Genomic DNA, 23,565 nt, shown 5'->3' with positions numbered 1-23,565 from the left:
TTATAATTAATTGATTGATTGATATCTATATTATTAATCATATAATATTAAATTTTATTACTAATTATTTTACTATTAATACATAATTTTGATAATTTAAATAAATAAAAAGAATTATATTTTCCTTTTACATTTATACTTACTATTTTTAGTAACTATTTATATGATATATAATTACTATTTAAATCAAATTATAAATTAATCAGTTATTTATATAATTAATATATATAAATAAATAAATTTATATATTATTAATTTTATAAAATAATCTATTAAATTAAAATAAATTAAATATTTATATAATTATAACTTATAAATATTAAATGTTTATATATTGCTATAATTATTTAGTATAAATAATTGTTATCAATAGTTAACCATTTGTATGATATTAATTCAATTAAATTATAAATTAGTTAGTTATTTGTATAATTAATGTATAAAAATAAATTAATTCATATATTATTAATTTATAAAATAATATATTAAATTAAATTAAATATTTATATAATGATAACATATAAATATTATAAGTTTATATATTGCTATAATTATATACTATAAATAATTATTACACATTGATAATAATAATTTTTATCAAAAGATAGTTTAATAAAAATATTATACAAAAATCATCCATTTTTTCTTTCATTCTTCTGCCAAATAGAAGAAGAAATCATTCTCGTCCATCCTTCCTATTTCACTAAACATATGAGAGGATGAATGTAAGATTTATCCATCCTCTATCTTATTTATCCATTCTCTATCTTATTCATCTTTCTTTCTCGATCCAACGTTCCTCTGATCAATCTTTCGTACCAAATAAAAGATAAGGAATAGGGTAAGGGGTTTTTACAGATGATTAGGCGTGGATTTCTTGAGATAAATTTAATTAATATATCATATTCTAGCTTGGTTCTTAGAGATGATGCAATGGACTAAACAAGGTCTTAAAACCTCATCATAGGAAATCGATAGTAATATATGTGCCATGGCCTAGTTAAATTTTTATTTAGATCATTAGAAAGGCTGCACCGTCCATAATAATTAAAAAAACTAAATAGTATTGAAAATAAAAGCGGAGCAAATAGTAAGAACCTGGCCCCTTAGGAAAATGATATATAAGCCACGAGCTAGTTAAACTTTGATTTAGTTGACCAGAAAGGCTGTGAAGTTGATAATAATTAAGAAAAATAAGTAATATGGAAAACAACAGTGGATTGAATGGCACTAACGATGTAAAACCTGGCCCGTTAGGATAATGATTTAGTATACCTGCCATGGGCTAGTTAAACTTTGATTTGGATGATTAGAAAGTCCTTGCAATTCATGATAACTAAAAACATAATGATATTACAAATAGTATAAGAATTTGACATATTCCTTTCTCCACTTCAACTCTCTCTCTCTCTCACCCACTCACTCTCTCACATGCATATTTTATTTGGTTGATTAAACTTAACCGCCTTTCATTGGCCTCTCATTTATACTCTTTCAAGCTAAAGAACTTACAAGAGAAACTCTAGTTGGGTTGGTCAGCCAAGTTACCTTTTCTAATTATTATTTCTAAATTTTCTGAAATTGATTGTACATGCATTTGCATTTGGATGAAAAATTTTGAACCAATAAAATGTTGATCCTGTCCAAGTCCAACTCGCCTTGATCCATTGCCACCCCTAGCCTAGACAGCACTAGCCCTTCCAATTGCAGTGAAATCACAACATCCATCATAGGATGCTAGTTAGTTGCACATATACACATAAAGGGTAATATGTTGAACAGACATTGGTTATTTCCTAAGTATATGAAGATAGTGGAAACGGCATTTGTAAAATTTGTTTATTAAATAAAAATTTGCAGCTAGAATTGGCATGGGCCGTGATAATTTTGCTTTTCTATAACGGATGATCATTATTTTCGAAGCATGGAATAATCTATTCAACCTTGATATATATGAACATCAAAGTTCTTTTCTCCAAATAAGTTACAGGCTACGGCCAAGGCAACCAACAGTGAAATCACCCTAAAGAGTTACAAATTTTTACCAATGCCTCTGAGCTTAGAGTACCTTGGAAGCTATGCAAAATATCGATGGGCTATTTCAGTGCTCCGATGTATAAAATAAATTGTGAAACGTAATCTACTTATCAAGGATGGAAGCTCAACAAGGAAAACATGGAGCAAATTGAAAGAAACATGGGGAAACAATAGACAGGCAGCAGTAGCGGATAGAAACACAGATTATGTTAAAAGCATGGCAAAGTATCAGCGACCATCAATTACAACTAATTTGAGGACCGGCTGAAAAGAAACCAGGAAGACAGGATATAAATTGCGCTAGAAGACAAAGATTGAGACATTGCATAAATGCATTAGAGAATTGGTCAAACTCCAAGAGTCACCTTTACTCGTAGCTTTACAATGATAATAACATGCCCAATCCACTCAAAGACCAAGTCGGATTCATAAACAAGTCAGATCAAATACAGATGAAAAAGTTAAACTTGAACCCAACCACTTTATTAAACAGACCGGATTCTACAAACCAAACCTACGATTTTTAATACTAGGACCTGATACCTTATAGACCAAAATATCAGATAGAAAAATCTGAAAAAACGTGTTCTGCAGAAAACATCAAGTAATATTTCAAGTCAAATAACCTCCGATGGTTATTCCATGACGGCTTTTTGATCCTGAGATCTGCCAAAAAATGTTTTGCTTCCAACTTCATCCCTCTTTGTTTGTTAGAATTGAACTTCTACCAACACAAAAAATGGTAAAAGACATACCACAAGATCTAAAAGTTGATCACATCAAGATAGATTACGACCGCTTAACCATTAATCACTGAAGTCGGTAGGAGTCAGCGATTGGCATGGGTGGCATCTATATGACCCATAATCTCGTCCACTCACCATAGTAACCATCATAATAGATAATGGGAAGCAAACTCTAATACCTATAGTTGCTACTTATTCTGAACAAAAGCAAGATGAATATAATGCTGAATGTCCCACATGCTAAAATTTGTCTGGTTATACAAGCCGATGAATTAATAGAACATTCATCATTTACCACCACGAGAAGGCTTGAGTTCCTGTACACAAACAGAAAAATTTACACTTTGTTCTATATACACGAGTTCACATGGTAAGTGTTGTGTCTGGTCAACTTTCAGAATCAGCAGATTGTTTCAAGTCCAACTGATCAGCTCTTCCTGTCAGCAGATTGTTTTGTGTAGAGTGACCCAAGGGCTGGAACATCAGCTTGAGAAGAAACCATTGCAGAAAGGGGCTGAAAATTGGTATTCCCGACAAACCAAAACAGGACCCATTTCAGATTGCATAATGTGTATTTTAGAGCCTTTGTCCAATTTTCCTGCTTATTGAAGCTCTGGGTGATGGTATAGCTCTCTACTTTGTCATTCTCGATCCTATGAAACAATACTCTTCAAAAAACAATAATGCAAATATACGGTAATAACAACAACAGCAATAACATTAAACATTATCCACACCATAAAAATTCACAAGAAAAAATTAAGAAAATGGACCACTTTCCTATTCATGCTTCAGGCAGTGTTGCAACTTTAGGCATGAAAGCTTAAATACTCTTGATAGCTGGTATTGATAATGATGAGTTGAAACTGACTGAATGGGATAGACAAGGAAAGCAAGGAGGTTGCACTTTTTGTTAAGACAGTAACGAACATCATATTCTAATTCTAATATTAGGGTATTTAAACTAACCTATGTATTCAAATGTTACAAGAGAAATGTAGCAACATGGGTTCTAAATAAGTAAGAAAAATGAAAAAATGATAAGAATTTAAGCAAGCAAGCATCTCCTGCTTGAGATGGGGGCAGATTTGTCTTGTTGCTTCGATGTTTCTATTCTTCCTTCAGTTACTATGTAAATCAAATTGCAAGTTAACAGTACAGGTAACTTTGAATCAAGGGTCAATCAGATGACTATAACCACAACCATAAGGCCTGGTCCCAACTATTTGAATCAGGAGTCAATCAGCTAACCATAACCTAATTTACCAAGCATTCCTGCTCAAGGATATCTCTAATGTCATCTCTAGCATATTCATCTCCTTTCTTGCAACTTCCATCCATTTGACCTTAGTTTTTTCCCCTCCCTTTCCAACATCTTTCAACAAGGATTAAGGTACCCTTCCTTTATTCCCCACCAATCTTAGGACCAACTCAGAAGATCATGGGCCAGTTGTAAGATGTTCCTATTGGATCATGCATTGATCCATAAACATATAGATAGGACACTTTACATACAAAGATGATGATATAGAATAAAAATTGAAGACAAAAGATCAAATATCAGTGATATTGAATTGAGATATGCTTCCTGATAAAGGCAAAAGGCAGGTTCAGAAGATTGCTATGGATAAGCTGTCATTTGTGTATCAGTGCCAAGGCATCAATATTATGTTTACAGTTATGCACGCTGATACAATAGTTATGTGTAGTTTCAGAATTTAGAAGTTAGCTTATCAAACAAATATTATGATATACCACTTATTTTAATATGACATCATAACTCGGGATGAGGTAGACCTGTCAATGAGTCAAATATTGACCTGACCAAGCCGAATCTTAATCCTACCCAACCCAACCCAATCCAGGTCTAAACACTATGAGTTTGTGACCCATCGCAAAGAGTGAGAAAGAGAGCATGGCATCTCAACTCCCTCTGCCTAAGGGAGCCTAATCTGGCGATTCTAGCAAGCTCGTTCTTGTCATCAACCACTCTCGCAAGCTCCTCTCTATCCTCGGAACCCTCCATCTCTAGCAAGACAACCTTATCCACCCTCACAACCCACCTTCCCCACCAACGGTGTGGTTGCCCCCGCTTCAGCTCCATCACCTATGGTGGCTGCTGAGCTCGACCTCATCCTCATCCCTGCTCAACATGGCTGTCAATGTGGCCTCCATCGGCGAGCAGTGGCAAGTGAGCATAAAGCTGGATCCAGCAACTAGCCCAACCAAAAATCCCATGTCAGGCCTGAAGCCCACAACAGCAGCAGAGCATGTGGTAGAGGCTCTTTGAGCAGTGGCACATGGTGATGGCAGTAGAGGTACTTCGAACAGTGGCACAAGGCAATGGTGGTGTAGGCACTTCAAGCGGTGGCACATAGAGATGGTGGTAGAGAGGGAGGGTGCAAACAGGGGCTCGAGGAGAGGGGAGATGGGAGGTTCTCTCCCATGCCCTAGAAATCTCCTCAATATCATGAAAAAAGGGTTGAATTTGGGTGATTGAGTTATTGACTCCAGGTCAGTTTGCTGATGGGTTGGGTTAGATTATGAGCTGGATCGGGTCAGGTAAAAGATAGTTTCATATTTTTTAGACCCAATATACAGTTTCAAATACATGGCAGTCTAAAGGCAATTCTACATGATTATGTGTGTTTTTTTTTTTTGCTACCAAAAAAAAAAAAAACTCAATGTTGCAAAAGACAAGGTGTCACAGTCATACTTGAGAAGTCCAGCAATGTAATCTGAACACCAAAACCCTAAACTGTGAAACTTTATAAATAGAAACAGTAGCAAAATCATATTAAGCATGGTCATATATGATGGAATAATATGAACAGTAACAGAAATAGATTCCGCATTGCATGAATAGGTTGTACAACTTTTATTAACGCCATTTATGACCAGCAAAATGAAAGATTCAGAAGAAAGAGAACACTCACTTATAAGGAAGTTTAAAACACTTCTCTGGTGGTATATTGTTTTCTTGGTCTTTCAAGTTAGCAAACTCCGCAAACTCTTTAAGGCACGTTAAGAACAATGTCATTGCTTTGTCATAGCGAGTGCTCCAAAATAAATTCACTGGGCCAAACCTGGGGAAGAGAAATCTCCATGTTCTCAGATTCAGAGACTGAAAAGAAAATGGAGTTACATGTTCTCAAATCAATTTAAGTACTCTACAAGTTTTATGAACCGGGTATAGATCTTCATGATACAGCATTCAACATGTGCAGCGCAATTTAAATCAAGCAAACATGCCTATTAAGAGATGGCCAGCAAAGAAATCATAAATGAGAACTAATTCAAACCATACAGCATGTACAATTACAAGACTTAGGTAGCAGTGGCATACATCAAACACATCCAAGAGAATTTCATTACAAAAAAAACCTAGTTGTATTATCAATATGTGTATCTGTGCTCATCAAGGGCTACGACCTTGATTAACCAAACCTTTCTCCTCTCATAATTTCCTGAAAGACTTAAACCATCCCAAATAATCCAATCTGCTCCCCTACGGGGGCCTCTTCTGTATTTACCTGCACATGCTTATAGGGTCTGTACCAATGAAACCCATGAACATCTAATGTACTGCCTCTCCCTAAGAGAAGTTGCACATGAAAATACAATCATTACCTATGAAAATCATACATCTAATATATCCTTCTCTGAGTGAACCAGAAAAAGCTTTGAGAATTTTATATAAAATTCCACAAACTAATACAGCAAGAAAGCACAGAATAAACCTAGTCACCACAAAAGCTTCAACAAAGTTGAACTTGATCAAAGGAAGAACCCTATGCAAGGACACATATGTGTACTTAAGAGAGGGGAAAAAAAAAAAAAAGAACACTGCTATCTGCAAGATTGCATAACCCCAAACAGCCAGGTTCAGGGTGATAGAATCAAACCAGTGTAATTGGGTCAGCTTGCTGGTTCAATGAGACTGGTCCATACCGATCCGAATCAGTCCGAACTGAACAGAACCACCCAATTCTGTTTGGTGGTGACCCATAATGCCCAATTTCAAGAGGTACCATCATAAAAACTGAGAAAAAAACGGGCCGGAAGCTATGTACTGGACCGAGTCGTTAATGTACCAGTACAATACCTGGTACTGAGATTGCAGACCTTGATTCCAACTCTTCCCTTCCTAATGTCAAGTTGTCAACACTGACATACTATAGCATATTATCCACAAGGCTCATATTGCATCTAAACACTCTTTAGCTCCGATCCTCCAGACCATACAACATTTTTGGCCTTCTTGTTTCTTCCATAGTTTTCACCTAGGTCTCACATGCATGCAGGGTTAACAATCTTCCAGAAAAATCTCTTACTCCTTATTTCATTGTCTAATTTTTATAGAGAATTTCTTTGCCAATATCATGATTCTTTGATTTAGTACTAAGAAATAACAAATAATGATCCCAACCATGTTGTCGCATGAAAATTGATTTTAATAGGCATATTATGTTCACATTGATTCCCACTAAAATTTCATTCATATTTTAGATTATTGCTGATCAAAGAAATTTTCACTGAACATAACAGTGTAAACACAACAATTAAGTAAAGCTCAATTTTTCTTTTCTTTTTTAAAAAATATAATAAGAACCTTAATATTATAACCCTAACTTGACAATTGCAAACTACAATATTTGGATGATTAACAAGGAACACTTCAATATCTGCTCATTCAATCATCAAATAAAATTGCAAATTTTTATGATTTCATTCCACCTAAGCACAAATAAATGTAAATTATAAAGAAATGCATAGGTTACAAAATTTATCAACATCAAAAACATATTTATGCAAAATAAAGTAAATAACATAATAATCATCTAGAATCTAATGACTGACAGATTATGATTTTATGGTAAAAGTACAAACAATTTGCAATAAAAATCACAAGGCTGAAAAGTGAAAATATTGCAACAAAGAGATTATAGACAAATAAGGGTGCATGGAGAAATGCAGTTAATGTTTTTTCAACAACCATGCGAAATGATCATATCAGCATCAGAAGTTAACTTACAGAGCATCAGCATCAGAAGTTAACTTACAGAGCATCGGAAGTCAACTTACAGTTCATATGTATTGTTGTTGCTGTCCATAATGCGAGGGTAACTTCCCATTGGAATAATCTTGATCCGATATCTATTGAAAAGAATAAAGGATGTTTCCTATGCCAGATAATTTTTTTAAAGAAATGCAGTGCTTCATGCATGGTTCTAGCTCAAAATATTACACTATAGATGCATGAGAAGATCTCATATGCACAACCTCAACAGACAACAAGTGGTATTTCAAGAAGCATTTTCAGAAAACAAAACTTGGCATTGCCCACCCAAAAATTCATGTATGAGAGAAAAAGGAAGTATGCAAGTACAAAGGTTAATTTATCCTTTCAAGCTTCCAACTAATGTTACCCACAGCAACAGTAGCAAGGGACCACAGCCCAGAGAATATCTATAATCCACAAGCCTGATCCCACTTGGGGTTCCTCACCAATTACTGCACCAAACTAGCGCATATAGGATTGGCAAGAAAAAAATGAATGAGGATATGCTTATGTGCATGTCAATTAATAGTAAAGGCTTGTCTAAAGCTTATTGAAGTAATGGCATCATGGAATCATCCTGATCAAGGTTCACAAAACTAGTACTAGCAACCGTACTAGCCGGCGACTGGTTCAAGATAGTATGATTGTATCGTGCTATTCCAGGGCATACAGAAACAGGGAGACGGAGGGCCGGAGAGAGAGAGAGAGAGAGAGAGAGAGAGAGGGAGGGAGGGAGGGAGGGAGAGATTCACCTGTGAACCATGTGCAAGGAGACACAGATGGATGACAGCATCAATAGAAGGTCATCAATGCAAGGCTAGGGTTTCAATCAAGTGGGAGGGGGAGGTTTTCTACCGGTTTAGCTAGCCAAGGATCCTAAGAGAAAGAGAGAGAATGAAAGAGAGCATCGAACGCTCTTGAAGCATCATGGGAAGGATAGCCTCAAACCGAGTGGGGAGGGTTACTAATAATAAGTAAACACCTGTTGACTTAATACTAAGTTATTATCAAGGTTCGAACCATCTGGAAGGAGGCCTAACACCTATGAACCAAAATGACCTTGTGAACAATTCCAACTTAGCATCAGTCCAATTCGGTACGAGCTGAACTGCCTAGATCGGGTTGATTTGATAATCCATGATCCTAATACTTTCAAGTTAAAAAAAGAAAATAAAATGAATGCGGAAATTATCTCATGAGTTATGCAATTTCAGTGCAAGGATACGAAAATTTTGGCCGAAAATAAGATGCCATTGTGTGCAGAAGAAGACATGCCTGGCCCCAAGCAGCATTTATCTCATCCCACTCAACCTAAAAGATACCATACAATGGTCAGGAAAATGTGTTAGCATCCAACAAAGGAAACATGAAGAATAAAGCTTACAAGAAAATACTTCTCACATGAAAATTTCTCACATTAACAACCAAAAAATAAAACAAGAAAACAAAAGCATACAAACAAAAAAAAAATTTGCTAGAAAAAGCTTCATATTTTCCAAGCCTTCGATTAAATGTGGGGCCATCTCAAGTGAACAACTCTAGTAAGTCAAGAAGGCAATATAGAAGGACCAAATAGATTTTACAACCAGCTGTTGGCTTGATGTCAAAACACTATGAATTGGCGCAAAATTCTTGGCCAAGGCAAATTCGGCAAGGGTGCGGCCTACGAGTTGAACTATATGGCCAGTAGCTAGTATGCAGGTATAAAGATTGACTACATTGGTCAGTCTAAGTTCATGGAACCAAGGATTGATCCTCCAAAATGCATGTAGTAATAAGGAATCATGACAAAAGAGAAAAAACTTTGGTAAAGAAAGGCACAAGGAAAATGCTAAGGGAAGTAAAACAAGGCAACAGATCAATCAAGCAAAATATATCAATATATACACACACATGGACGCACAGATAGAAATTATTAGCTGCACAAAGAAAGCTAGTAGCAGAACACTTGGTATATGTAAAGATCAGTAAAAGAAAATTATAACTAAATAGCCATATGACTTAATTTTGGCATCAAATACCGGTATCTTTGGAAGACGGCCAAGTCGGAAATTGTTAATAGTTCCAAATTCTCCATCATGCCAAATAAGAAAGGCATCATTCAGCACATTGGTGCGTTTCAGCAATTCAAGATGTGCTTGAGAAACTTCTATCTTAGCCAAAATTGCATCTCTCTCTTCCTGTTGTATTTAAAAAACAAAACCAAACTATAAGTTGACTGGATGAAGAAAATAAATTAAAGTAACATGAATTTAATTGCTAATGCCATAGGACAATACACTAAGATTGTCCCTGAAAAATTATGGAGATGCACTATGTAACGAGCCAAGATGCACCAATCTGCCCACAACTCTTCGGAACATTATAACTTCCATGACCAACTACATTAATGAACACTGTCCCTCATGGAAGAAAAGATATTCTGAGGGTGCAGTTGAAAAAAATAATGAATGAAATGGACTTGGTTTCACAAACTTCGTGCAGTTTACATGTACAAAAGGCTGAATTGATTGCATTCTCCAGAAGGCCTAAAACAGGTGACTTTTGATGCAAAATAATAAGTTAATGCATCTATGATCTTTTACAGGTAAACCTATATAACATAAAGAGACAATGATAGGCGAGGAATGTAACCAACAACTAAAAATAATCAATATATGAAGGGAACAAATTAAAGTTTCATGAAAAACCACAAGACTACACATGCATCAACAGCCCAGGTTATGCTCTAGGAGATACAACCCAGGCAAAAATTATATGGCTTGAGAAAGCAAATCGCTTAGCTCTGAGCCTCAGGCAAAAGTTGAGTTAAATAAGCAAATAAAAAAGCAATCAAAATGATGAGTTAAACATGAGTTTTTGCGTTCAGAGTTCTCTGAATATGTACTGGAATGGTGATTTTGTTTTTCATTCCATAAAGATGGGTTGTATGCATGTTAAATTTACTAAGTAACTAGTGATCATCAGCCACATAAGCAACAGTGAAATAATCAGCAACCAATTTCTTTTTTGGGTTGGAAAAACAGAAACTTATGTTGATAAGGAGAAAGATGTTTTTCATCAATTATAAATAAAATCGTATCGAACTAAAGAAACCTTTAAGATGGAATAAATTGAAAACTTTGACTGAAAAAAAAAAGTTTGTTAAGAAACATGAATCATTTGGAAGTTACCTGATGAGATATCAGCTGGAACTGGAAATTGTTGAACTCATGCCAATAACTGAACACAAGAATAAAAGCAGCTTCAAACATAAGTTTCTCAAAAATAACAGTCACTAAGTGAAATTTAGAGAAGCATGAATCTCAAAGACAACAAGCTAAATCCAACCACCGATTTGAAACAGCATTTGATTCTACAAACTGAATATGAAGAAGTACAACCCCACAAATAGGTACAACTACTATAAAGAAACAAAAAATTCTACCATATCATTAACAATATATAAATATGGATCATATTCACCCACAGTTGCAACATAAGACCAGTTGTCACTGAAATTTCTTTAAAAAGGCACTGAAACACTGCAGCCAATCATAACAGATATGATCAATCACCATGCTTATTTGCTAGAAAGCATTCACCTTTTTTTTAAAAAAAATTGTTTCTCCTTGCATAACTCTGCCAGCAACTATAAAGCTGAATGTATAGGAGGAACAAGAAAGCATAGGACGATTAGTAGAACCAAAGGTAAGTTATGTATGTTATTAAAATTCCATCAAGAAAGCAAGTAAAGAACCAAAAATAATGATAGCAAATGGATTACACATATCTGTTTTCATTAAAAAAGACAGGGAATGTGAAGGGATAAGAGATATATCAACACACATCCAATAAAAGTAGAAAAATGAAGCCTAGATGTGCTTCAAAAGTGTCATGCATATGGCATGCCATTGACAATAACAAGAATTTAATAAGATGACAAGCTTAGCCTTGCTTTAGTGATAATTTCTTAAAATTATGTCAATAAAAAAAGATAATGAAGAAACAGGCATATCATTTACATCTAGAAAGCCCCTCAGAAAATTCCTAATTTAACCTGAAGTGCTCCAAAAATTCAAATTAGTTCAACCTTTTATAGCAGTACATTACAAAGAATTATTCATATGCAAATAAAAACACCAACGGCTTATAATATATGATATTTGATCTTCGCATTTAACTTTCTGGCTACAAGATGGACAATAAAATAAACATGATGTATCCCAAAAGAAATCGAGTCCTGACCATAACTTAAAAAAGAATAGTTTGAGGATGCATCTTATTTCACTCCATCAAGCCTTCCTTAAGCTTTAGCTTAAGCCTCTAAGCTCCTTGTGAAGAAAAAAATTATGTCCTTTACAACCTTCGTTGAATAAATTAGTAACAAACCATTTGCATGGATTAGGTGCTACCATAGTTATATATGATATCCCATCCCACTTTAAGTTTGTCTGCAGGTAACATATCAAAAGATCTGCAGACATGCTTGATTTGCTTGCTCATAATCAGCTTGGAATGTTGGGTTACCACCACAGACCATCAAATATTCCATCTCACTCCTTCACACTTTCTCAACAATATAGGAACCCGAGAATTTTACACATGGAATTCAATGCTTGTCCTGAGTAAAACCACCAACTCAAATGGAATATTTTACATGTATCCACTAAAGTACCATACCTGACAGTTTAACTGTATCATATTCAGCTTCCGAATATAATTAAGGTTTCGGGAACAAATTATATTTACAAAGAACCGAAGAACCATAATATGAATTGAGTGCCAGACCTAGCTTAGAAGGAAATTATGCAATCATTACTAGATCCCATTATAAGGGCTATCACTTGGTGCTATGGTAAACAGCTTGGGCTGACAAGGGGAACAGCGCAAGTGCATATGATATAATTTATGCCATTTTATTTTCAGCTTCCGAATATGATTAAGATGTCAGGAACAAATTATATTTACAAAGAACCAAAGAACAATAACATGAATTGAGTGCCAAAACCTAACTTAGAAGGAAATTATGCAATCATGTCTAGTTCCCATTATATGGGCTACTACTTGGTGCTAAGCTAAACAGCTTGGGCCAACAAGTGTGGTGGCATGATTTTGAGCCCAAGGGCAGCCACTTTGTGCAAAAAATGGCAAGGTTAGGTCTGTCCCAATCCACCCCACCAAGGTCCATGGGTTGCCAGACCATAACTGGGTAATGGCCCTTTATGTTTAGATCCCACTGTAAACATCCTATCATCCTCAAAAGATCTATGTGAAATTCCTATGCAAAATGGTCAAGAAGCTGTAAGTCTAAAGCAAGAACTCAAAGACTAAAAGAATTGTCAAAGCATGAAAGATTCAAAGTACCCACCGTTCCTCTAAATCCTTAAAGAGCTTGGACTTTGCTTCTATCGCCTTCATTTCAGCCTTTACTTCTGAAAACTGCTTCTCAGTTTCCTCAATTGCAGCTTGAAGTCTTCTCTCTTCTTCCTCAATCTTAAAAAAGCAATAAAATATATGAAAAAAATAACAGCTCTAAAGACTAGCAACACATCTTTAGAAAAGGTTAATTTGCTTATCAGTTCTTGTTTCCTTAGCAAATATCACTAATGGATAGATAAACAAGCAGACAGCTAAATTGACAGCAAAATAATTTTTGGTCCAATATCTGATCATCATCTTTTATTTTTCATACAACTGAAAAAAAATAAAAAATAAAACACAGGATATTTGACCAAAGTATCAAATGAGATACTCACAATGACAAAACATGTCTGATAAGAAGTTAAAATAAAGTAATCATATCTGCTTATTCTTTGATGCTTATAGATTCGTATGACAGCATATATTCCTATTGATTCTACGAAGTAGTAAACACTTCTACTCACTTGCCAACTTCCTTATGGTGCCGCTTCTAGAAGTCAAATTATAGCCTTCAACACCAAAAAAGGCAAACATGTACAAGTCTGCTTTATTTACATGGATGGACTGGTAAAAGATCTTTAAGTGCTCTGATCAAGCAGCGGAAAAACATGAAAGAACATGCTTACAAGTACCTTGATAGGTGGAAAAAAGGTTTGCTGATCATACTGATATCGAAGGCTTTAAAATGAAAATAATATAGCATGCACATTCTTCAGATAAGACTAATGGAACCATAACAGACTTTCTATCTAGTCAAAACACGCTTCCCAGCAGTATGATTAGTTCAGTCGTGCTGTTGTGGGGTTTCTTAACTATGCTTTTATAACTTCATATTAAATGTAGAATTTGGAACCATACGTTAGAGAAAATCCAACATATTTATGATAGAAAGTTGCAGTCATGACATACTGGAGTTACCAGAAGAGAATCATGGAGTATAACCATTTACAGAAAGCAATATTAGAATGACAACATGGTGAGCTGTAAAATACATTACTTCATCATGCAATTTAGTGAACTCATTTAAGCTCCTTCAAGATAAGCATTGTGCAGATCAACATAACTTTTGTTTCTTATTCCATATGACATCATCTATATCTGCAAACTATGCTGTCCAATGTGACCTATTTCTGGCTTGTTTAGGCATGAATTTAGAAGAACTTTAAGATTTTACATCATTAGATAAAAGGATGTATTTTGAGTGAAATACATATAACCAAAAATATGCCTAGTTAGAATGACAGTTATTCAAAACAAATACCATATCCTTCTGCCGAAGAAAGTCAGCCTCACTAAGAACAGCATACGACTCCAACTCAGAATGTTGCAAACATGCTTCATAAGCTTTGATGTCTCTATTCACATCTTCAATCTCTTTATCTAGTTTATCTGACAACAGCCGCATGCATTCCAAACAAAGAGGTTGCTCGACCTGTTAAAGATTGCATCAGAATGGAAAAAATACAAGCAAACCAGATTTCCAATTTTTGACATCAGATATCAGTAGCATTACAAGTATAACATAAAACACATCAAACTACAGACATAGTGCAATTAAGCTCCAAACGTACAAAACAAAAGAGAATGCATTGGACATGCAATTGGTGCTCTATGCAAAACCAATAGCTAAGTGTACCTGCGTTTGGGATGTTGCAATATCAAATGCCCTCTTCAAGACAGTTATGGTCGAGTGAAACCCTCCATTGTTTGCTTGCAAAGGATTACTTGGATTTTCACCATATGCTGGTATTTGGACCCCTCCTCCCTCGGATGTAGACTCGCCCTTGTACATAGAAGCAGCAGCAGGTGGCAAGACAACAAAAGATTCCTCCATTGCCTTTGTTAACTGGCTAGTCTCAGAATGCGGAGGCCCACCACGAGGGCGGGGTGGGACCCCATGACCCTGAGCTTTTTGTTTTGGCAACACAACAAATGAATGGTCCATTCGACTAGATCCCATCACACTCCCTTGGACTGAAGAGACTTGCATTCCTATAAGCATTCAAAGGCCAAAATTCCTAGTATAGACAATGCACTTCCAAATAGCAATAAACATATAGATTATAAAATTACATTCAAATATTTTTAAAATAGACACTTAGATACCAAGAGCATTCTATATACACTAGTAAAATATATATGCATTGCATGAGAAAATTACAACTGTGTGTATAATTAAGTTAGATGTCAATCATTTAACCTACACTTACAAAGCAATTTTAAAATTTCAATGAAATGAAATTAGATGTTGTTTTAGGTATTGCTTTTCCTCTTTCACATTAAAAGGAAGAAAACAAGTGATAGCTAACTCATTATTTACATTTCTCCAGCACCACGGTTGCTTCCACGATAGCAATGAGCATACAATTTGAGATAATCAAGATACACTCAAGCTTGAAAATTATATTACAACAATCTTTTATGAGAATTTGCTGCCTTAAACATGCAGCACTTGATTCCTAACAACCCTCAAATGTGAAAGAACTTATGGTCTAAAGCTTAAACATGACTGTGATTATCTTCATTATGATGTCTAGAATATACTAGTTTTCTCCCACGACTTTAACAACATAAATATTTAGGTTAGGTTCAGCTTGGCATATGTTCTGGATGGGCAAAGCTTGGATCAAGGCTTAAGTGGTGTCGTCAGAGCTAAGGAATGCCTTAGACTTGGCTAGGATCACTTAATGTGCCCACTGCCTACTAATGATGACTACATATTTTCTCTAAAAGCAAATGGTAACCTGCTGAGGATTACTTGTTATGTGAAATGGATATTCAAGCTTAAGCAAAGGTTGGCAACATAAATTCAAGCTTAGCTTGTTTGCCAAGCAAGCAAAGCTTGAACGAAGTTGCCATCGAGCCATGCCTAGTTTCCAATTATTTTTGCAATTTCAGAGCATTCAAGGCTTATGTCAGTCATAAGTAAGCTTCAAATGATGTTCATGAGTCAAGATTAAAATGATGTTTAAGAACAGCTCATTAGCTTTAAATGATATTTGAGGTTAGCATATTTCCTAGTCTAATAAGCTTGAGTTATGCATGAAAAACTTGCTTCACTTGCTGCCCTAATTTTATTTTCTAATTGGATGGTCCAATTAAATTTTGCAAATCCTTCCTCTCAAAAGCAATTAAGAACATCAAAAAGGAAAACACGGTGTAGAAATTCCCCAGTACTTCGAGCCCTCCAATCTTGAAAAAGGAAGGATTTGTACCTAGGCTTATAGGAACAACTATTAGAAAAGTAACTTTTCCCCTCTAAGCACCAAAAGGAGAAGAATTCTAAAAGCCCACTATCTAATGGCATGATATCAACATCCTGTAACTCCTCTCAAAGTGTTTAATATGCCAGGTTGAAATACAGAACCTACTTTTAAGCTTGCCATAGCAAAGCTTACATGAAATTTCATAATGATACAGTTTACTTTAGGATTTTGAAAATACTGAAAAATAAACAGTAGTTTTCCATTAAAAAAGAAGAAAGTTTTGAGGCCTAAATCCTTGTGGAGCAACAAATGAATCCTAGCACTAATTGCGACTTTCAGCCTAGGAAATAGGAAAGCTAGCAACCCCTCAACAGAGGGTGCTACTGTCAAGGCCATCATCGTCAAGGGGGTTAAGCTTCATGAAAAATCATATATTAGTTATTAATCTAAACCAGATTCCTTTTGCAAGAGCCACTTCTCCTAGTTATCATCAAGTTCCTCTGTCATTCTTCTCTTCCTATTGAGGTATGATAAACAAGACTTTAATTTATAGATGATAGCAGCCCCAAGGGGGTTTTGGCAATGTTGATACCAGTGCCAGCGGTGGGAAGGTGACCAAGTGAATAAAAATAACAGCAAAATCCAATAAAGGATTTTTGATTACATACATTGGCCTTAATTATAGATGTGTGCTCTTGATTGAAACGATTGTCTATGCAATATCTGACTCTCAAAGATTAGAGAATGTTATGGGTAAATCCTATAGAAAACATGTTTTAGTAAACTCTAACACATGTGGAAACAAATTCCATGGAGATCAACTTCACAAACAAAAATTCTTAGTAGTTTATAAAAATGCAATCAAGCCAAAATATTGTATTTATTTAAAACATAAATGCAAATGGCAAAGAGAAAGCATGAGCCCAAAGCAAGGATTACAAAACCCACCCGAACCATCCGGTTTGGGCCGTACTGTACTGAACCTGTGCAGCGCCGATTCGGTATGCCGGTTTGCTACAAGAACTAATATGTTCAGTTCTGAATCAAGAGAAACCACTTGGTTCTCCTCGGTATGAATCTGTACAGCCCAGTTTCAAATAGTACCATGATAAAAGTGAGAAAAAAGGGGACCTATCTCGGTATGGGTTGCATATCATACTAAACCGACCATCTCGTACCAATCCGGTAACATACCAATGTGGTACCAGGTACTGAGATTGCAAACGTTGGTCCAAAGAGATTTATTATCAGGAAAAAAAACAAAGTTAGGAAAAGAAAACAATATACAACTTGTACAGAAAAACTAGCATACTTCCACAGCAAAAATCTGCCACCCAAAACTTTGGACTTGGGTATGCTCCTCCTTGAAGAAGAAAAGAAATTAGGAAAAAAATTCAAGAAACCATCTAATGGCATACACAAGATCATATAATTGGTCAACAACCACCAAATAATACTCCTAATTAATTTTTTTTTTAAAAAAGGACATGCAAAATCTATTAGTAATGCAACATCAAACATCCATTAGAAAAGAAGTAATTTACAATTACAAAATATAAAATGAGCGTTATAGATATAAGCATTGTCGAACAAGAGATGAAAGAGCACCTTGCATCCAATGTAGGTAAATAGAAAGGTGGCAAGGAGGTTGTTAGCCTTTTCTACCTGGAGATGGACAAGGTGATGTGACTGATAGGAGGGCTGGTGGAGGCTGAGCAGCCAACAGTTTGGTTTGTGATAAAAGAGAGAGAGAGTGGGCAAGGTGGGTGGGAAGGAGAGAGTAGGTATGTGGTACTAGATATTATGGCAAACAAAATTAAATAATTTACTTCAAATCAAGATTTTAAATCCCGTAAAATGGGACTGTCTCGATTTTTTTATAGAACGGGACGTATCGCCGTCCCACCCTGTCCCGACACTTGGGACAGAGGATGTCTCAAGATACCCCGATCGGGATGCTAGGATGCTAATGAGATGGCCTGCTTCAACATATGGGATAGTACCCATCTTGGTGTCCCACAGGATGTCCTGCTAGGACCTGAATCCCTGCTTTAAATGTTATTTAATTTGTAATTTTGTATATTGATAACCTAAAATATTATGTAGTATTTACATGTTAACTTAAACAAAAGCAGAAATGCTGCACCTAGTTTTTTTTCTTTTTTATATTTTTGGACACAAAGCATTTCCATTTTTCTTAAATTCAATTGGTGCATACACAGAGCTACATAAAAGAAACATGCAAAGTTATTATCGCTAATATCTATTATGTTAAAAGATGTTTAGGAAATAAAAATGTTTATCAAGCATAAATGTGAGGGACCATGCAAGTATGTGTTTAGTCCCATATCAATTATGCCCTAAGGATATCATATACTTATGCAAAGCCAAGAAACCCAAATAATAATTTCTAGCTAAGTTTTTGGATAAGGCCATGGATTGTTGCAAATGATCTCAAAGTAGACCCAGCCCATAACCCGTGTGGACTAGGTGGCACTACAACATGGGTCCTTTTGAGATTGACCACAACCTAATCACGGTGTTTGTGATCAAATTTGATTGTATTAGGACTCTTAGACTGGTCAGGAAGATAAGGATTAAATAAGGAGAGAATGTCAAGAACTGTGTGGGCATATGTTAGCTCCAGATGGGATGTGTTGTGGGGATCTTGGATACATATACAAGGCCAAGTAACCTAAACAATACTTTCTAGCTAGATTTTTGGATGAGATCCTGAATCGTTGCAATTAAAACACTTACTTATATAGCTATTAATTCACAAAATATAAATATTTTTATATGAGCTAGCTAGTAATTTTTGCATACTTTTTTCCTCGAAAAAAAGATCTTGTATGCTAGAGAACTTTACCAGTAAAGAGTTGCTTGATTATAAGGAAAATTATGATACTTAAATAGGAACAGCAACGAGTTGAGTATGGGTCAAGTCAGCCAATACTCATACCCGCCCCGCAATTAAAAACCCCAAACCCATGCCCACCTCAGGTCGAGTCAGGTCGGGTAGATAAAAAGGGTCAGGTCGGATCGAATAAGAAACTCATCACGTAAACATTACAAAATAATTATAATCTTGAAAGGGGGATTTAGACTAAAGTTATATCGGATCCGATCCAAGGGCGGGGCATGCCATTATCCGTACCCCACCCAACCCTGCTTCGGATTTTTTTTTTTTAGAACTCATATAAACTACCCAGGTTCTAAATGGGTCAGGTATTTGGTGGGTCAGCTAAAATTGGCATCTCTATAGTTAAAAGATATGATGATGTAACTCATTAATCATGTCACTTAATATATATTGATAAGTTAGTATGTAAATTCAATGACATAGTAAAAGATATAATAATAGAAAAATAACTCATTGTTCATGCTACTTCATAGAAAATTTGAGTTGATAAGAGAAGAAAATTTTAAGTTTTATTTTAATGAATTCCACTGGTACACCCAAAACCCATTCAAGTTGCTTTTAGGAGTGCTATAGACATAGATTAAGGAGGAAAAAACAATGATCAAGAACCATCACCATGAGCCTCCTAAATAACAAAGAAAGATGATTTCCTGAAGCATGATTAGTCATGGCACACATAGGCCTTGAAGTTAAACACAATAACTAGAAGAGATCACCCAATTAAGATAAATTGATAATGGCAACTTTGGTTGCATAGATAAGTGCGATAAGATTCACTTTTCTTGCAAAATATAGTTTCCATCTGTTTGTCTCAATAGAATATTGTAAAGCTCATATTATAGATCTTAAAAAAAATACTTTTCTTTTTCCTTTCCCATTAATTTCCTCGCAACCAAATGTACACTAAATGAATCAATGAGTTTGCAAATTGATTCAGTCATTCATTTCATCAAAAAACAGAACATAAAAGAGATAGTGAAAAAAAGCAGCAGTTCAAACAAGAAAAATGAAATGGCTATCCTGATTGGTAAATTTCAAAAGCAAAATTGCAAGAAATTGTAACAGATCAAACAAGAAAAAGAGAAATAAAACAATCAAGTCAAGCATTATCAGAATCAAAGAAGAGATAGGATGAGAAACTGGAAGTAGAGGGAAACCTAACCAGAGCGAGAAGGGTCATTGAAGAACTTGTCAGCATAGGATTCAACCCCAACTATGCAGAGGGCATGGTGGCAGTTCTGGCAAACCCATCTAGGAAGATTGGGATCCAAAGGGAAGCTCCTCCCTTTATCTCCTTCTCTGATTTCGTCTTTCATCTGCTCCCTTTAAGGTTTAGTGTTTTGTCCTCTTCCTCTCCTTATTAATGTCACCTACCATGGAAGCATATTGCAGAATAGTAGTTACCAAATGTAAACTCAGTCGGTCACCACCACGACAAGCATGCCACTTTAAGTTAAGAATAAAAAATGCTGTGCACATATAAAACTTAGGCACATATAGTTGATAATATATGGAAGAGAGCAAGGAAATATAGCATCTAATCCCTGTTTGATCCATCTTACATGTAAACCAAGAGAAAGAAATATGCAATTACTCATGACATCCATCATGGAGGATTATACGTGACCCATATAAACTTGGTGCTATCACAACCCTGGTAACCATGCCATACTAAGAAAATACAAGAAATAAACTTCTCCTACAGGCATATAACAAACTCAGGCATGTATGAAATCCAAGGATGAAAGTAGAGAAACAAGTAGGTTTGTTTCCCGGCGCCAACCAACCACCAGATAATCTATAATAAATATTCCCGCATACGGAAACTTCTATGATTTTGTTAAGTGAAATATTGGAGAACTAAGCTTGCTATATTTGTTGAATTATTCATTTATTCTTTTCAAAATTCGAATATATTATCTTTACCATACTAACATCAACAGGAATTCTAGTAACAGTGACAAATATATTAGGACAGCTCATCACCAACTACCCTATAAGGAATCACTAAACCCTGGCTCTATACTAGACCCTCCACTAAATCCAAATAGCTCAGGCGACAGAATATGTATTAAATTTACAAAATAATTATGCCTTCATATATTTCAATTACTTATCAAAAACACACATAGTTATCAACAAACTATGGGGACAACTACTATTACAAAAATACCAACCACCTCTAAATAAAATAAAATAAAAAAAGAAAAGAAAAAAGGCCAATAATTCCAACAGAGTAAAATTGCTAATCATAATCCCTTTTTGGAGGTTTGGACCGACCCCTTTTCTTTTGGGATCCAACAGCATTAAATTTTAACGGGAAAAAGAAAACGACACAGAGGAAATAGAGAGAGGGGGAGAGAGAATTACCTCGGCCGCTCCAAGCCTCCCACCCGACTGAGACCCTTGAGAACGGATCTAAACTTCCCTATTCGGCCGCTCCGAGCCTCCCTCCCGATTGGGACCCCTGAGAACGGAAAAAGAAGAGGAAAAACCAGGAGAAAACATAGGAAAAATCAACGAAAACCAAGCAAAGGTGAAAAAATTAAAAGGCAAGACCTCCTCCCACACAGATTGATCAATTTTTTCCCTTTTCCCTTCTTTTTCTTTTCATTTCTTTCTATTTTTTCGGAGATCTGTGGGAAGGTAAGCACCTGAGGGAGATCGGAGGGGAAGGCCGACACCGGTGACGATGGGGAGGAAGGCAACGGCGGAGACCGGTGGGGGGTGGCGGCGAGGAGACGAGGAAGGAGCTCGGCGTCTCTCTTTTTCGGAGATCTGTGGGAAGGAAACCACCTGAGGAAAATTGGAGGGGGAAGGCCGATGCCGGTGACGATGGGGAGGAACGCGACGGCGGAGACCGGCGGGAGGCGGCGCGGAGGAGAGCGGGAGGTGTTGGGCGCCCGCGAGGGCTCGGGTTCGAAACAAAAACAAGAAAAATAAAATAAAATAAAATAAAATAAAAACGCTGCCCCTGCTTGGAAAAAACGCCTTGGAAAACAAAAATTAAAAAAAAAACATCGTGGAGAGTCCAGAGCTCGACACGTGGCGCGCTAGGAGAGCTCTGGACTCTTTAGATGGATGAGTCTGGCACAAGGTAGAAAATGTGAAACGTTGCAAGGGGGGACCTGACTTCCCTTCTCTGTACAAAACTAATTACATGACGAACTATGTGATGCAGTAGAGCAAGCAAGATATAATCGAGATCATTGATAAGAAGCTTCCCTTTGGAACAAAAAAAGTTTTGTACAAAAAGATGAAACAAAACCAATAATATTGGTCTTTTTCTTGGTAAAACAACGAGTTAAGAACTCTTAGACAGGATGTTGGAAAACTGCTGAAGATGCATCTGCCATGATATGCAACATCTGAAGGTAGCTCAGATGTCTGATCTTTTCTGTTTTGGCTTTAAGAGGTTTTCTACCAAGTATTCTGCAACTTGGTTCCTTCTTTACCAAGTAATTGTAGGAAAATATTTAATCCATAACATTCAATCCATCCTGGGATCATACAAGAGAGCTTAGAACACCAAATAAAATAGAAAATAAAGTTTTTGAACAAACCTGATTTCGCATCCATGTTACCCAGATTCAAAAGCCCCGTGGAATTGAGATTGAATGATCACTTGCACTAGATTCTTCTTCTGGAGAGAGCACTCTTCAATAGAAGAGTATAACCATATGTTCTTATTTTTTATGGTTCCAGACTAAAGAGGGACTTAGCACTCGTCTTTATATATTGATCTCGTTAGGTCTCCGATCTATAACCTAATGGGCCTATATGGCCTACACTAATTAAAGCCCATAACAAATCTAATATGGAATAATAGCCCATTGCGAAATTCTTTGTACACCACGGGTGGTGCAGAATCGCATGCACTGCCCGCAGTCATTGGTCCCCACATGGGCGAATGAAAAAAAAAAAATTCCATACATCGTACTGCAACTCCATACGTGAATCAATCACTGCAGACAGTATGCACGATTTTGCACCACCCGTGGTGCACAAAGAATTCCTCATAGCCCATTTAATTAAACCAACTTAAGTGGGCCACTTTATGCCTTAATTAACCAATATTATTGTTGGTGCAAAAATCTGCCTGCGTCGGAGAAGCTAGAGTCGAGGGAATCGCAGTCGCCGCCGGGACCTGCAAAAGAAGTCTAAACCGGAGGTGGGGTTGCTCCGGCA

At 36.1% G+C, this 23,565-nt stretch overlaps 1 protein-coding gene across 2 annotated transcripts; it reads right to left on the bottom strand.

The window, feature by feature from the left end:
* Positions 1–2,996: 2,996 nt before the first annotated feature.
* On the bottom strand, positions 2,997–22,303 carry LOC105054595 (beclin-1-like protein). Of its 2 annotated transcripts, XM_010936140.4 has the most exons (12): positions 22,032–22,303; positions 21,748–21,844; positions 20,540–20,747; positions 14,885–15,240; positions 14,510–14,680; positions 13,196–13,320; positions 11,019–11,067; positions 9,867–10,025; positions 9,071–9,156; positions 7,869–7,940; positions 5,720–5,869; positions 2,997–3,436 (listed from the first exon to the last, which is right to left on the bottom strand). In XM_010936140.4, exons 3-12 carry the CDS (start codon positions 20,691–20,693, stop codon positions 3,211–3,213), a joined length of 1,548 nt encoding a protein of 515 aa, XP_010934442.1. In that variant the 5' UTR covers positions 20,694–20,747; positions 21,748–21,844; positions 22,032–22,303; the 3' UTR covers positions 2,997–3,210. The 2 variants fall into 2 exon arrangements, with proteins under 2 accessions (XP_010934442.1, XP_073103148.1); XM_073247047.1 differs by lacking the exons at positions 20,540–20,747; positions 21,748–21,844; positions 22,032–22,303 and adding an exon at positions 17,403–17,516.
* Positions 22,304–23,565: the final 1,262 nt, after the last annotated feature.

Source organism: Elaeis guineensis, chromosome 12 (genome assembly GCF_000442705.2).
Source record: "Elaeis guineensis isolate ETL-2024a chromosome 12, EG11, whole genome shotgun sequence".
In the NCBI taxonomy this organism is placed as follows: Eukaryota; Viridiplantae; Streptophyta; class Magnoliopsida; order Arecales; family Arecaceae; genus Elaeis; species Elaeis guineensis.
This window is presented reverse-complemented; position numbering and strand designations above follow the sequence as displayed.